Source organism: Ursus arctos, unplaced genomic scaffold, assembly GCF_023065955.2.
Source record: "Ursus arctos isolate Adak ecotype North America unplaced genomic scaffold, UrsArc2.0 scaffold_21, whole genome shotgun sequence".
Taxonomy (NCBI): Eukaryota; Metazoa; Chordata; class Mammalia; order Carnivora; family Ursidae; genus Ursus; species Ursus arctos.
Window position 1 is genome coordinate 9844330 of NW_026622886.1, and position 14253 is coordinate 9858582.

General features: G+C 48.3%; 1 protein-coding gene across 3 annotated transcripts in view; it reads left to right on the forward strand.

Annotated features, from left to right (window-relative positions):
- Positions 1 to 14253, forward strand: part of NUAK1 (NUAK family kinase 1) — a 71638-nt gene that overhangs the window by 26151 nt on the left and 31234 nt on the right. For all 3 annotated transcript variants that reach the window (XM_026499756.4, XM_044384468.3, XM_057316135.1), the window contains one exon: positions 6436 to 6556. In XM_026499756.4, coding sequence (XP_026355541.1) covers positions 6436 to 6556 — 121 coding nt within the window. The remainder of the gene's footprint in view (positions 1 to 6435; positions 6557 to 14253) is intronic.

Here is a 14253-nt window from a genome sequence, read left to right on the forward strand (position 1 = left end):
GATTCCTGCCCGGTCAGCCGTGGCCACTATCTGGTGTTTACAAACCCCGGCACAGTACAGGGAAGTGTAAATGTGCCCACAGTTTCTGAGCCGTGACTTCCACTTCCCCTGTGGCATCACCCCATGTAATAAGGACATGCTTAGTGCCGTTCTTGAAGAGGGGGTGTGGGGAGCCTATGGGTATAGATAAAGATGTCCTGGCCTCTCTGAGGTCCTCTTGAGCAGGCCTGTCAGATAAAAATCAGATTCGCTATTCAAATTCTGGAAGTAGAACACATATTTTTAAAAAAGACTTTTTTATTTATTTTGGGGAGAGAGAGAGGGAAAGTGCAGGCAGGGGAGAAGGGCAAGGGGGGAGAGGGAGAGAGAGAATCTCAAGCAGACTCCCTGCTGAGCATGGAGCCTGACGTGGGGCTCGATCCCAGACCCTGCAATCATGACCTGGGCTGAAACCAAGAGTCGGACGCTTAACCGACTGAGCCACCCAGGCACCCCTGGAAATAGAACACATTTTTCACAGAGGGAGAAAAATCAGCGTCATCTGAGGCCACATCATCTCTGATGGGGAGTTTTGGGAAATCGAGGCTGGAGAAGCAACTTACAGAGGATTCTATATTCAGAACCTTCTATAAGGTTCAAGAGCTGCTGGTGGTGCACGGTGGATGCTGTTCTTCGAAGAAAAAGCTCTTTCTTACACGTACCGCTCTTCCTGGCGTTGGGGTGCGTCTCCTCAGCGCCTGTTGGTACAGCTCTTGGCTCCCAATCTGCTTCTGTCTGAAAAAACATCCATGTACTGACGTGAATCAACAGGCCGGAGAGGAAGAGGCCCATGGGCCCGTGGCGGAGTTGGCTTGGGTCCCTGCGGGGTGGGTTGCATCATGGCAACTTGCTCGAGTGCTGTCCTGAGTTGGCCAGCTCACAAAGAGCTGGAGGTCATTTAATTAATTAGGGGCTTTGGCTGCAGGATGGCCTCCTGGGTGGCATGGCCGCAGTGATGGCCGTGCACAGCCTTTCTTATGTGGCCGGTGTGGAACTGTGCCTTGCCCCGAACTCTGACCATCAACCAGTCACGAGTAGAAACTCCTACACTGGCCTCCGACTTGATTCGGCTGCTCACTTCCACTGCCAGTGGCCTCCGGGCCCCTCGGTGAGAAAAGATCCCCGAGCTGCCTCTGACTCAGTGCCCTGCAGCTCCCGTGGAACGTGGCCGGGGGTGAGATCACACCTTGTGAATGGCGGGGAGGCTGCCAGCTCCTGTTGCCGGGATTAGAACGCACGCTTGTTCTACGAAGGATGCTAATGCCGTGTTTATGGCTCTATTTCTTCCCTGCTACTCAGACCCCAAGTGCTGCCTCCTGGCACCGCACATAGGACCCCATAAAACTTCATCTGCTTGGACAGGTCCCTCACACCAAGTTTTGGAGACTCTTTGAGATCCGTGGAGAGGTTCTGTCACCCGCCATGTTTGCCGTCCATGCCAGCTTTACCCAGAGCCTCTAGAATCAGCAGCCTCAGTGGGCGTCTTAGCTTGTTCCTTTTACAAACTATGTGAGTTTGGGTAGTGTTTGTCTTTTCTGTACCTCAGTTTCCTCCCCTGTAAAATGGGGTTGTAGTTAGGATTAAATGAGATAAGGTCACTTAAGAAATGGTAGTTACTGCCATTGTTAAGAATATTGCCACTTGTGTTAAAAGGTGGGTACGTCAGGGCCCAACACAGAGCACTCAGAACTCTTCACTCGGAGCGTGGGCCCTGGACCTGCATCACGGTCGTCGCCTGGGAGCTTGCTAGAAGTGCAGAATCCCCGGCCCCACGGTAGACCTCTGGACTCCGAATCTGCATTTTAACAAGGTGTGCGTGTCCCCTGTTTGAGAAACAGCGTCCTAGGACACTCCCTGCAGGCTGACATATGGCAGTGAGCGCGCATCCACGGGAAGTGGTTCTAGAGGGAGGAGGGCGGTGATGCTCGTGGTTAGAGGCTGGCAAGCATACAGCCTGTCCAGAATGTCCCCGACTCCCCAGAGCGGGCCAGGAGCACGGCTGGCTGCCCCAGTCTCTGTGGGCAGGCAGGCTGGGTATGAATTTTACCTGCTCTTGCCTCAGTACAAATGTGGGGAAGGAGAGGGTAGGTGTGGGGAATGGGGGAGGGGGAAGGCCTATAAGATGATTTGCTGGGGGCTCATCCCCCCTAAAGCATGGTCTGGGACCCCGTATCTGCCAGGCCTCATCTATCATCACCACCATTCAGTAAACACCTACTGTGTGCCAGATACTTTACTCACATTGTTCCCACTCCTTACAACAGCCCCAAGGAAGGGGGGCTTCCCAGGCCCGTTTTACAGATGAGGAAACAGACCTGTGATGCTGGGGCTCCCCCGAAGTCAGCTAGCCAGCAAAAGCCTGAGCTTTCGCAGTACCCCGCTGCCTCCCAGATCCCTGCCCAGCCACCAGGCTCTTAACATTCCCGGCAGCCACTGCGGGCAAGGACTCCCAGCAGGCTGCAGAACAGGTGGTTTGTGGTGATTATTCCAAAAAGGAAAAAGTGCGTGAAGGGAAGAGGAGGCGGGGCCGGCTCCGTTTCACCAGGGCTGGGGGCTGGCTGGGCTGAGTTGGCCTCCGAAGGAGGCAGGCACCGCAGGGCAGAATTCACAGGTCCCCGGCCAGGCCTGCTGCTGCATACGGTTTAGACATTAAACTATAGGGTGGCCTTATTTAAAGGCAGACCGTTTTATAAGGCACACGGTGCTGTCTAGACTTGGGAACGTTTATGAAAGTGGCTGTACTGCCCGTGAGTTCCCGTCACTTTGCAGGCAGAGTGACATCTTTTTGGCATGTGGTGCAACAAATTGGATTTTTTTTTTTGGAGGGTGTATGATTTCAGACATTTGGTAATCTCTTCCTGCTGGGCCCTTTCCTTCCCTCTATCTTTCTTTGTCGATGTGGGTGAGGACTGAGGAAAACTGGAGAGGAAGTTTTCTCCAGAATGCCCACACCTCTGTGTGTCTCTTCGGTAGCCTTTGGCCGGGAGGAAAATTACGTAATTATTTGTGTAATTTTTGCCACCCCTCACTTCCCCCCAACCTTGAGCGCTGGGACAGAACCTTGTTGGGTCCCTTTTAGGCTGTGCCAGTGCTGTGCTTGGTACCTGGTAGGTGCTCCGAAAAAGAAGTGAACGAACGAACCGTCCAAATCTAGAGAAGTGGGTATCTTGAGACGGATTTTTGGTTCGAGTGGGAATATCTTATTCCCCTGTTCACCCTAATCCTCACAGGGTACCTCCTTGATGGGTGAGGAAGCTGGAGCACAGAAAGGTTGCACAACCCGCTCAAGGTCACACAGCCGCTCATGCGTGCTTTCAGCAGGACCCAGAGCCATGCCCCTGACCGGGACGCAACACCGCTTCCCCGCGTGGCTGGCTCAGTTTCTCCCTCGGCTTCGTGAAGCAGGCACCACCTCACGTTACAGGAGCTACGTTTATGGAGCTCTGTCTCCTTTTATAAACGACTCTTTAAAAATACGACAACCATTCTTAGCTTTCTGGGTCCTACAGAAACAGGCCACCAGCTGGATTTGGTCACAGGCTGAAGACGCAGCAAACGAAGAAGCAGGAGAATGTCAGATGGCGTGATAGGTCCCAAGGAAGAGAAAGCAGGGGAAGGGGCGGCGAGGGGGGTCGGGGAGGGCCGCCGCGAGGCATCCTGGCGCGGACGCCTGGATGAGGCTGTGAAGACCCGCGGAGCGAAGAGCCCTTCCCACCAGGTCTACACGGCGTGCAGTTATCCGGGCTGTGCCATGACGGGCTCTGCAGCCTTGGCTGAGACAGCCCCCTGCTCTTGGGAGTTGAGCTGAGAGCCTTCCCCGGCCTTGACAGTTGCATGGTTCTAAGCGATTTCTAGCATTTGTCTCCAGCTGACTTCCTCCCGACCCTCTGAAAGGGCAGAATGAGCCCTCTTTTACATTTTCAATAGGAGATTCATTGCGGGAAGAGGGAAGCTTTTGTGGCCCAATGGCCACCATGGTTAGTAACGTTTATGGGGGCCCTTTTAGTTTCCTCAGTGCTGAGTGGGGTTTTATTAGAATGTGAGCACTTTCCTGTTCCTACTGGCCTGGAAGCATCCCCCTGGCAGACGTGCCTCCTGCTCCACTGTTGGGGGGAACTGACAAGTGGGCTTATTTTCTTACCCCCCAGAACGTCACTACCCTCCCTTGACCCTGGATGGGGGAAGAAATTTATGCCTCTTGCCATTTGACAATAGGGCCTCCTTGAGGCCAAGTTCAGCCTGCTGCATAATCAAAGGGGTGGTTTCTCCCCTGGCCCATCTTTAGTTCCTGGAGGAATGCAGGAGTTGGTCCAACAGCCACCCACATTCTCCGCGGCCTGTATGTGTTCACTGTCTGCTTCCTCCGAGAACAAGCTCCCAGGATCACAGTCCCAGCTCAGACAAAATAAAGCCTTCCAGTCATATCTTTACATTTGACGTAAGCACAGAGAGGCTTTTCTTGCTGCATACGGAATGGGGCTGTCGGGAGGGCCTGGCGCGGCTTTGAGCCGGGCACCCGGGTGAAAAGGGGCCTTGAAGCTGGAAGCTCCTTCATCTCTGGGCAGCCTCCTTTTATGCAGTCTCGGGGTCTGCCCCCAGGCTAAGGGACGATGGTGCCGGCCCCTCGGTTTACAGCAGGGCCTCCCATCCCGTGTTTCCGGTCTGCTTTGTCCATTCCTCTGTTCCTCTTGCAGGTAGGATGTCAAAGAGAAAGTAAGCGTCTTCCTAGGGTGCCTGTCTCGCCGGTGGTGTCTGTCTAGGGTGGTCCTTCCTTTTCGGCTCCGACTCCACTGTCACTTCTCCAGTTTAGGTTCTCATAACCTCATGGCACCCATCACCCCCGCCTCCTCCTCCCCTCCCCTCCTCCCTCCCCCTTTCCTTTCTGTCTACCTGGCACCTCCCCACCTGCCCACACTAAGGCTTTTCTCAGGCCGGCCACGTGCCAACCCGGAGTTAAACACTGGAGATAAAGCAGTGAATTAGATCCCCACTGGTATAGAGCCAAGTGATGACACGAATACTAATTTCATTACAGCTGGGGAGGAGAGGAGAAATATGGGGACCTCCTCGGCCATTTCTCCCACTTGTTGGGAAGTCAGCAAGTAGCAAAAACAATAATAATGATAACGATAGTAATAATAATAACAATAATAGTAGGTGCCCAACTCTTACTGAGTTATAGATGGACCAGTTGTATTTTACAAACGTTCCCAAGTATCGTGCTTGGTGGAGACCTGGTGTAAACCCGAAGATGTTAACGTGCACAGATGGAAGTACGTTCCCGCTGAGGCTGACAGTTCCAGGTGTCGCAGTGGCCTCCTGGTAACAAGGAGCACTTCATGCCTTTGCGATCCAGGGGGACGGGCTGAGTACCTTTCATCTGGGAGAGGGTGGTGCGGGTGAGAGCTGACATCACAGAAGGACCACTCTGGAGGGGACTAAGCAGGTTTTTGGAGGTGGCAGCACCTTGGTTGATGGGCCTTTTTACCCAGGGACACCTTCCCCCTCCAAAGTACTTTTTGCCTCCCTTCAAGCCAGGGCGGATTAAATGACGAAGCAACTTGTTTATGAGCAAAGATGAATCCATGGGCAAACACCTTTTTCCTTATTAGATTCCCATTGTCATTTAATGCTTTTTTTATTTATGTGTTTCTTTTGAGTAACCGCTCTGTGCGTTGGCCCTGGCAGCCCTCTACAGTTTGCATTTGCAGACACTGGCACGGGAATCAACGGGCTGGACAGGGAGTCTGGCTGTCACTCCCTTTGTTTGATCCTGATTTTTCTATAGCAGAGACTTTTTGTCTCATCACGTGCATCAAAGGTCCTTGGGCAAGAGGAAGGGTGAAGGAAGAACTTGGCCACAGAGCGATCACACAAACACGCAGCATAGGCTGGAGTCTTAGAACCGTACGTTTGAGCAGAACGGGCCTTCGAGAAGCCCCATGCAGTAGAGCTTTCATTAGCCTTTGCTGAGGCAGCTGCCCAGTGGAGCTGAGTTATACTGATTTCACCCATCCATGTTCCATCATCGATACCCTGTAAACTGAGCTCTCCTTTTTCTTTTTTTCAAAGGATCAGGATTCCTAGAGTAAATGGATCTGGCCGCGTGAAGCAGCCTCCGCTTTATGGGAAAAAAAAAAAAAAAACCCTCAAAAAAACAACAAACCAGCCCAGCATCCCAAACCCTAGGCTGTTGGAACCTGATGTTTTCTGTTGTTGGGAGAAGGGTGTTTTTGCTATAAATGAAAGACGTGACAGGGGGTATTTCGAAGCTTTGTTTTGGTTATTGTCGGTTCTGCCAACAAGTAACATCTGTATTTATTTTCCAAACTCCCCCAATGGCTGATTTGCATCTGTTTAGTTCTCTGGGTAACATTTCATTTCCTGACTTTATAGGTTGCTATAAAATCCATTCGTAAGGACAAAATTAAGGATGAACAAGACATGGTTCACATCAGACGAGAGATTGAGATCATGTCATCCCTCAACCATCCTCATATCATCAGTATTTATGAAGGTCAGTGATTTTTTTTTTTTTCACCCGCGTATCCGTTACCATTTCTCATACTATGGGGCCTGCCAAGATTTTTAGGTAATTGCCCTCCTGGGCAAGAGCCAAGTATTTTTCCTCATGATGCAAAAATAGCTGGGTGTTATCTCTTATTGGGTTACCTTGAATGCAACCAGACATACGTAGCCCAGCTCACTTTGGTCATAAAATAGCTCCGGCTGGTGACTTCTTCTGCCTTTTTGCCAGTTCTTGGCAGTTGCTAAGCAACCTGCCTTATTAAAAGCCAGTATGAGAGACAGCCATGGTTTCTGAAAAATGGCAGTTTGCTGGGTGGCCAGGGTCACGGTGGATCCATTGTCAATGTTGTTCCCTAAGGCAGATGCCCCAGTGGTGGAGTCATGAGCTATTCCAAGTGGAGGCTCTTTGAGTTGGAAATTATCTTTGAGCAGCTCCCGGAAGTACCAAGAAAGAAGAGGGATCTCTTGATGGGGCACATGCTTCGCCAATGGAATCCAAGTTGTAGTTGGTGTTTGTAGGAAAGTGGGGCTGGGAGAAAGTTACAAAAATGCTCGTGCTTCAACTCGTTGAACCTTCCTGGGAAGAAATGGCGAGTATAAATTTCCTTTAGTTTATCTCTCTTTTTTTTAATATCTGTAAAAAAATTACTCAAGCAATATGTATTTGTTGCAGAAATACACAAGTTAAAATTTCAGAATAATTTCAGTTCTAACCCCCTGGTTGATAAATAGCACTCTAACTGTATTTATATTTTTATCTATCTCTCTATATCTGTGTATGATTTTTATCCAAAGCTGGATCATACTGTTTATACTAGTTTTTGACTTAATTTTTTTTTCATGTTTTATATCACGCATCTCTTTCTATGTCAATAAATATTCCCTGTAAGGACATTTTAAAAGGCTTTAGAGTAATCCATTTATAGATGTGCCATAATTTATTGAATCTAATTCCTTTTGTTAAACATTTTAGTTGCTTCAAATTTCTGGTGATTATAAGCAGGGCGTTCGTGACCCTCATAATCGTTTTTATATTCATTTCTGATAATTATTATTTTTTTTCTTATGAAAAATTTTCTAGGCTTGGACTTACTGAGTCAGAGTATTTCTCCATAATATTTTTAAATATATGGTAGAGTCAGAAAAATGAACCTATTTTTAATTTGGTCTCATTATAGTATTTTTAATTATGGTCTAATCATAATACATTACACAGTAATGGCTAAGAGGAAACCAGATGGTAACCTGAAAGTTTTTCTGATATCTATCTTAAGTTTTCCTTCTCCTGGTTCCCTGCTGTTTTTGGCCATTCCCGCGCCCCCCCCCCCCCCCCCCCCCCCCCGCCACCGTTGCTTCTATTTTTGTTCCTTATCTAGCAGTAAATGTGGGTAATAATTTTTATCCTGATTTTTCTAAAGTTCATTTTTGGAGCCCTTGGGGAGAGGGTGCTTAAGGGAAATTTTCATTCATTCAATCATTTATTCATTCCACACACATCTCTTGCAGCGATTCTCAAAGTGCAGTCCCTGAACCAGTAACATCCGTATAAATTGGGATTGTTAGAAATGCAGATTCCAGGGCCCTAAAGAGGACCTGCTGACTCAACAGGTCTGGGGATGGGGCCCTGCAGTCCCATGTTTTGACAAGTGTGGAATCACTGGTCTACCAAGTGACCGTGTCTGGTTAAGCACTGTGTTCAGTGTGGTTAGAAACTGAAAGAGACAACAGGCTATGGACCCCACATTCAAGGCACCATACAAGGCATGACAGAAGAATGTTATGTAGATATGCAAGCAACATATTCTGGAACCATGGAGTCCTGGAGCTTAGAAGTTTTCGTGGCATACAGGCTGGGCCTTGAAGGCGTTATTTTGAGGAAGAATTGGGGAAAGTAGATTTCCAGGTTGATAAAACACCTCTGAATATGCCTGCAAATGAGGGGAACTTCTAGACGTTGGAAGTGAGTGGAGATATACAATGCAGGAGGAGAGTGAGTTTTATAAAATTCTGAGTGTTTTTGTTCCCGGTGGCCTGGTTACCGTGGGAACTTGAAGGCACTTTTGAAGGATGACCTCTACAGTATGGACCAGTATGGGTCACATGTTCTGTGAGAAGTGCTGTGTTTGGTATTTCTTGGCATAGAGAAGGACCCTTGCTTATAACTTTAAAGATAGGTACCACATAATTTAAAGTTCTTTGGGTGACTGGAAATAATTTCCATTGAGACGTCAGGTGGCAGCTTGGACCTCAGTTCATAAAACCCTATCAACAGGGTTTGGGGAATCAGGAAAGAGCTTGAGTTCCCACATCAGGCTCTTGGGTTTTACTCTCAAATCCTTCACTGTGGCCTTGACATGAGACTTTGGGCAACTTGGGGGGCCTCTCAGGGACACAGTAAACCATACCTATAAGATGGGGATAACAGTTCTACCTCTTTCTTAGGGTTGTTGATAGGATTAAATTAGATGATACATGTTCTGGCAAACTCAAAAATGTCATTATTGTGAAGACTGTATAATCATTACAAGTGGTTCCTAACTTGGTCCATTGGCAAGGGTCAATGGAACTGCAGGGTGTCTGTAAGTCCTCTGGAATATTGTATAATTGCCTTGTCTAATATAGAAGCCATGAGCCATAGATGGATATTTAAATTAAAATTAATAAAATAAAATAATTAAAAATTCAGTCTTCAGTCCCACTATAGCATTTCAAGGGCTCAATAGCCATATGCAGCTAGTGGCTGCCATATTGGATAGTATAGATACAGAACTTTTTCATCATTGCAGGATAGGACCATGCTGGTGTATAATGTTTTAGATGTCGAGTGCATGGGTTTATTTTTTCTAAGGAGAGGGTGTATAGCTTTCATCAGATTGTCAGAGGGATTCCTGACCTCAAACAGGTTAAAAAAAAATCTCTATTGCCATCAAGTGTTTTGTGACCTGCAGAGTACCATACAAATAAAATATATTGTCTTTATTCAGAAAACTCCCAGGGAGTTAAATGTGGCTTTTTTTTTTTTTTTTCCATTTCTTAGAAACCTCTGGTTTCTGCTCTGTTCTCTTTCCCTTCTCCCACGCAAGTTCTGTTTCTCCCACATCCACCAAATAGCTGTGGAGGAGGGCAGCCCCCCTCCCTTCTCCGGAGGTTTGGAGCAGGGGATTGCCAAGGCGAGGTTCCAGCTTCTGCACCTCTAACTGCGACCCCACAGTCTCCAGGGGCTTCTGACTTTATCTGCTTTGCTGCCCAGGACCCCAGGACCTGGCCCTGAGAGTGATGACCTCCCGAGGTCATCCGTGGAATTCTGTATAGTTTACAAAGCTCCCCCACCTCAGGCCTCAATTAATCCCTACAGCTTACCTGTAGGAGGGGCAGGCCAGGTGTCCCATTTTGCAGCTGTGCAGATTGAGGCCCTGGAACGTTAAGACTCGCCTGGTATATTCGTTTGCCAAGGCTGTCACAACAGAATACCACGAACTGGGTGGTTTGCCCAACAGAAATGTGTTGTTTCTCAGTTCTAGAGACTAGAAGTCCGAGATTCAGGTATCAGAGGGTGGCTTTCTTCCAAGCCTTTTTCCTTGGCTTATAGATGGCCGTCTTATCCCCACATCTTCATATGCTGTCCCCTCTGTGTCTGTGTCCAAATTTCCCTTTTTATAAGGACACCAGTCATACTGGATTAGGGCCCACCCTGATGTCCTCATTTAACTTTAATTATCTTTTTAAAGGCCCAGTCTCCAAGCAGGGTCGCATTCTGAAGTACAGGGCGTTGGGACATCAGCATATGAGTTTGGAGGACCCCATTCAATTCATGACACTGGGTACCATGGCTAGCTGGTGGCCCTGGCACACATGGCTCCTGACCTCATTTGGTTTTTCCTCCACTGGGCCTCTGAGCTATGTTTCTGATCTAGTGTCTTGTTCTGCTGGCTCGGCAACCCACCTGCGTGCCCCAGGCATCCCCCACCCCCACCCCTCCCAGGCTGGCCTTTTCACTCCTTCTCTGCCCCGAGGTGTGATAGGGACGGTGTGGTGGCAGCAATGGTGGGGAGCCCGAGTCTGTGGTCTCCTGGCCAAGCTCAGTGTGAAAGGGAACCTTCTCCCTGGAAGCTGATTGGTTGTCTGACCGGCCAATCAGGAGCCTTCGGTATGCAAGACCGCACAGATTTTGCTGAATGAAAAATCAGTGCCCAGCCATCTAACTGGCTGTTTGGACATTAGCCAAGTGAATGGAACTGTGGAAGAACCCTACGAGTTCTTCTTCAGCTGGGACTTTTGTGATTTAAAATACACGCACTCACAGACGCCCATGCAGCAGTGGCAGCAGCAAAAGCAGCAACGTGGCAAAGCAAGGGTGTGTCTAACCCTGTGTGTTTAGGAACTTTGGGCTTTCCAGAGCGGGAAAGCACCATCTTGGACTGTACTATCCAGTGATACTGAATACTAGTTCCAGAGAAAAGGCAATTCATTCAGTAAAACAAACAAAAAACCACAGTACAGATTGAGTGTTTGTTACATGCAGGGCCCTGTTCTAGGCACTAGGGGTACTGGGGTGGACAGGACAAGCTCTGGTCTCATGGGGCTGACATTCCATGAATAGGAATGCCCACAGTGAAGTGGCTACCCAGCTGAGGACTGAATGGATCGGGGAGTGAGTGCCCCCCCTCGCCCCCCCCCCCCCCAGGACCTGGGCATTCCAGGCAAAGGGAATGGCATGTGCGAACAAACACTGCTCAGAGAAGGGAAGGAGCTTGTGTGGGCAGAAGTGACAAAGGGTCTGTGAGGCTGAGGGAGCGAGTGAGTAGGAAGGTGGTGGAGAGAGGAAGTCAGGGAGGGCCGGATCTTGACCAGATTGGCTAAGGAGGGCTGCGGATTCTGTTCCAGGAGTAGGGCAAAGCCACTGATTTTGAGGAAGAAAGTAGCTTTTATTTACACTTTAAAATAATACGAATAATAGCTAGGAGTTACTGAGTTTTACCCTGTGCTAGGATGTGTGCTTGTATTATCTCACTTAATCCTTATGTCCCTGAAATGCAAACTGTTAACATCCCTATTCTATGGTAAGGAAATTTTATCTGAGAGGCCAAGTACATTTCCCAAAGTCACACCTAAGAAGTGGTAGATCTAAGCTCTGAACCTAGTCACTCTGGAGCTCGTGGGCCTAAGACAAGCCAGGTCATTTGGTGGTCTGCACGGACCCCTAACTGGGGGCAAGCATTATTCTGGAACCTGTGATACAGAGAATTCTTGGCGTTCATGGGGGTTGTTGTCTGAAATACGTGAGGGCATTGAATGCCAGCTTCGTGGGTATTTTAGAAAATATTTCTGCATACATCTCAGGAAGAAGCTTGGGGCCCAAATCTGGTCAACTCAAAGATCCAAGTGTTTTCTAAACTGCAGACTGTGGAAATGTAAGTTATTTGTACATTATTCACAATACCCACAGGCTCAAGAAATCTGCGGCTTCACTGAATTAACGCTGCTGTTCACCAAATCTCAAAAATAATTCCTTTCAAATGTTTCTTTCTCGAACTAGACCCAGGGGTTACGCTCCTATTGACCTGCAGGTGAAGGTGATTAACCCTCAAATTTGTCGACTCTGTGTAAACACAAGCCATGACTGGTTTCTAATGCTAAGTAAATAAAAGAGGGTGGGCACACACCTTCTAGTGTGTGATGCTAAGGGTAATAACCTAACGGAGAAAGAAAAGGAAGAGAGAAATCTCTGGCACCATCTCTGAGATGGACCCCTGTTTCCAGTCAAAGGAATTCCATTCTCTCAGCAGGGTGGGAATTGACAATATGGAAAGAACAGCTGAAAAGGAAGTGCCCGCCAGAGCTTTCAACTTGGCTGCCTAGGGTGGAAGGAGATAAAAACAGTTTTTGCCTGACGTTCTGATTTCAGGACCCGAGCGCAAACATCAAAGGCACGTTGTCTCGTTGTCTCGCCCTGGCTTCCCCTTTGAAAACCTAGGAGACCCAGTCTGCAAAACCGAGAGAATGAATGTCTTGCCACACAACACTTTAGGGAAACTTAGCACCCCATCTGGTAACAGTCCCGCTGGGAAAGGGGGAGGGGAAGGAAAAGGCGGGGGAGTGAGTGGGGGAGATTCTGCTGCTGCCTTCACTTGTATGCCCTTATTTTTTGTTCCTGGAAATCTCCCTTCCTGGCCCTGCAAGATTACATTGCTTCAATGGCTTTTTGCATTGCCATATGCTAGAACGGGCCAACCCTTTCATCATGTCCCTTGTCTTAGGTAAGGTTGATCCTGCCTTTCTTTTTCTTTCTTTTTTTTTTTAAAGATTTTATTTATTTATTCGACAGAGATAGAGACAGCCAGCGAGGGAGGGAACACAAGCAGGGGGAGTGGGAGAGGAAGAAGCAGACTCACAGCGGAGGAGCCTGATGTGGGGCTCGATCCCATAACACCGGGATCATGCCCTGAGCCGAAGGCAGACGCTTAACTGCTGTGCCACCCAGGCGCCCCTGATCCTGCCTTTCTGGAACAAAGTGGGAAGCCTATTGGACATTGGTCAGCTGTGATCTCTCACCTTTTGGAGAGTTTCTGAAACTTGAAAAAGCCAAATGAAACAAACAAATGTGCCTCCCTTGATAAGCATGTGTGTCTGGTGAGCTTTAAATCTGTTGCCTAGGAGAAGACATAAAGGAGTCCATATTCTAGAAAATTCTCCGAATTCCTGCTATAAAGACACTTTGGATGCATTTTTTTTTTTAATCAGTTAAAAGATCCTTCCATCTTCCTAGAAGTATACATGATAATATGCTTTTTCAAGCTACCTGTGCCTCCTGAGAATTTGACAGATTTTTCTGGAAGGGCATATGGTTCTTGCCTGGTGGTGAAAATCACTGCTTTAACAATCCAGAGATGCAGAGGAGAAACCAAGAGACAGGGTCTGTGGAAGAGCCCAGAGACTGTCTTGTGAGCTGTAGGCTTGGATGACAGGGCTTTCTACCTCCTGCCTTCTCCTTCCCCCTCAACTTTTGGCCAGGGGCAGTGGGGCTGGTCCAGGACATGTCCACAGGATATAGCAGAGGTCCCAGAGTCCCAGAGTGTGGCTGCCCCTGCAAAGTAACCCCTCGAGAGTGGCAGGAGCGTGATCAAGTGCCCAGCAATGCATGGTCTCAGAGGGACCCTGGACCTGCAGGTTCAAGGGCCCTAACCCGGCCTTCTCAGCCAGCAAGCAGATCCTGATTGAAGCCTTTTCAAAGGCAGGGGATGGCTGAGTTGATCTGATAGGGGCTGTTGGTCATTACTTCTACCCAATGTTCTCATTCGTTCATGTGATCACTCATTGCTTTTGCAAAAATGGTTTGAGTACTTATGTCCCAGGTACTGTTCTGGTTTTATCATATCAAGCAGGCTTTGATTTGAGGGAACCAACTGCTCTTCCAGTTGCTATTATGTGACCTTGGGCTAGGGGCTTAACCTGTTTGAGGGTCGGTTCTCTTACTTACAAAATGGGGCCAATAGCTCACTACTTTCTAGAGAAGGTTGTGAGGATTAAATCAGATAAGGAATAAAATCGCTAAGCACAGTGGCAGATACACACTCCATAAACAATACTGCTTATCCCTGCTGTGATGTTTAGGGCTCTGAGAGGTCCTTAATGGCTGGAATATCACCTTCTCTCGGGAGGGGTTAGAAGAGAAGGTCGTGGCCAGAT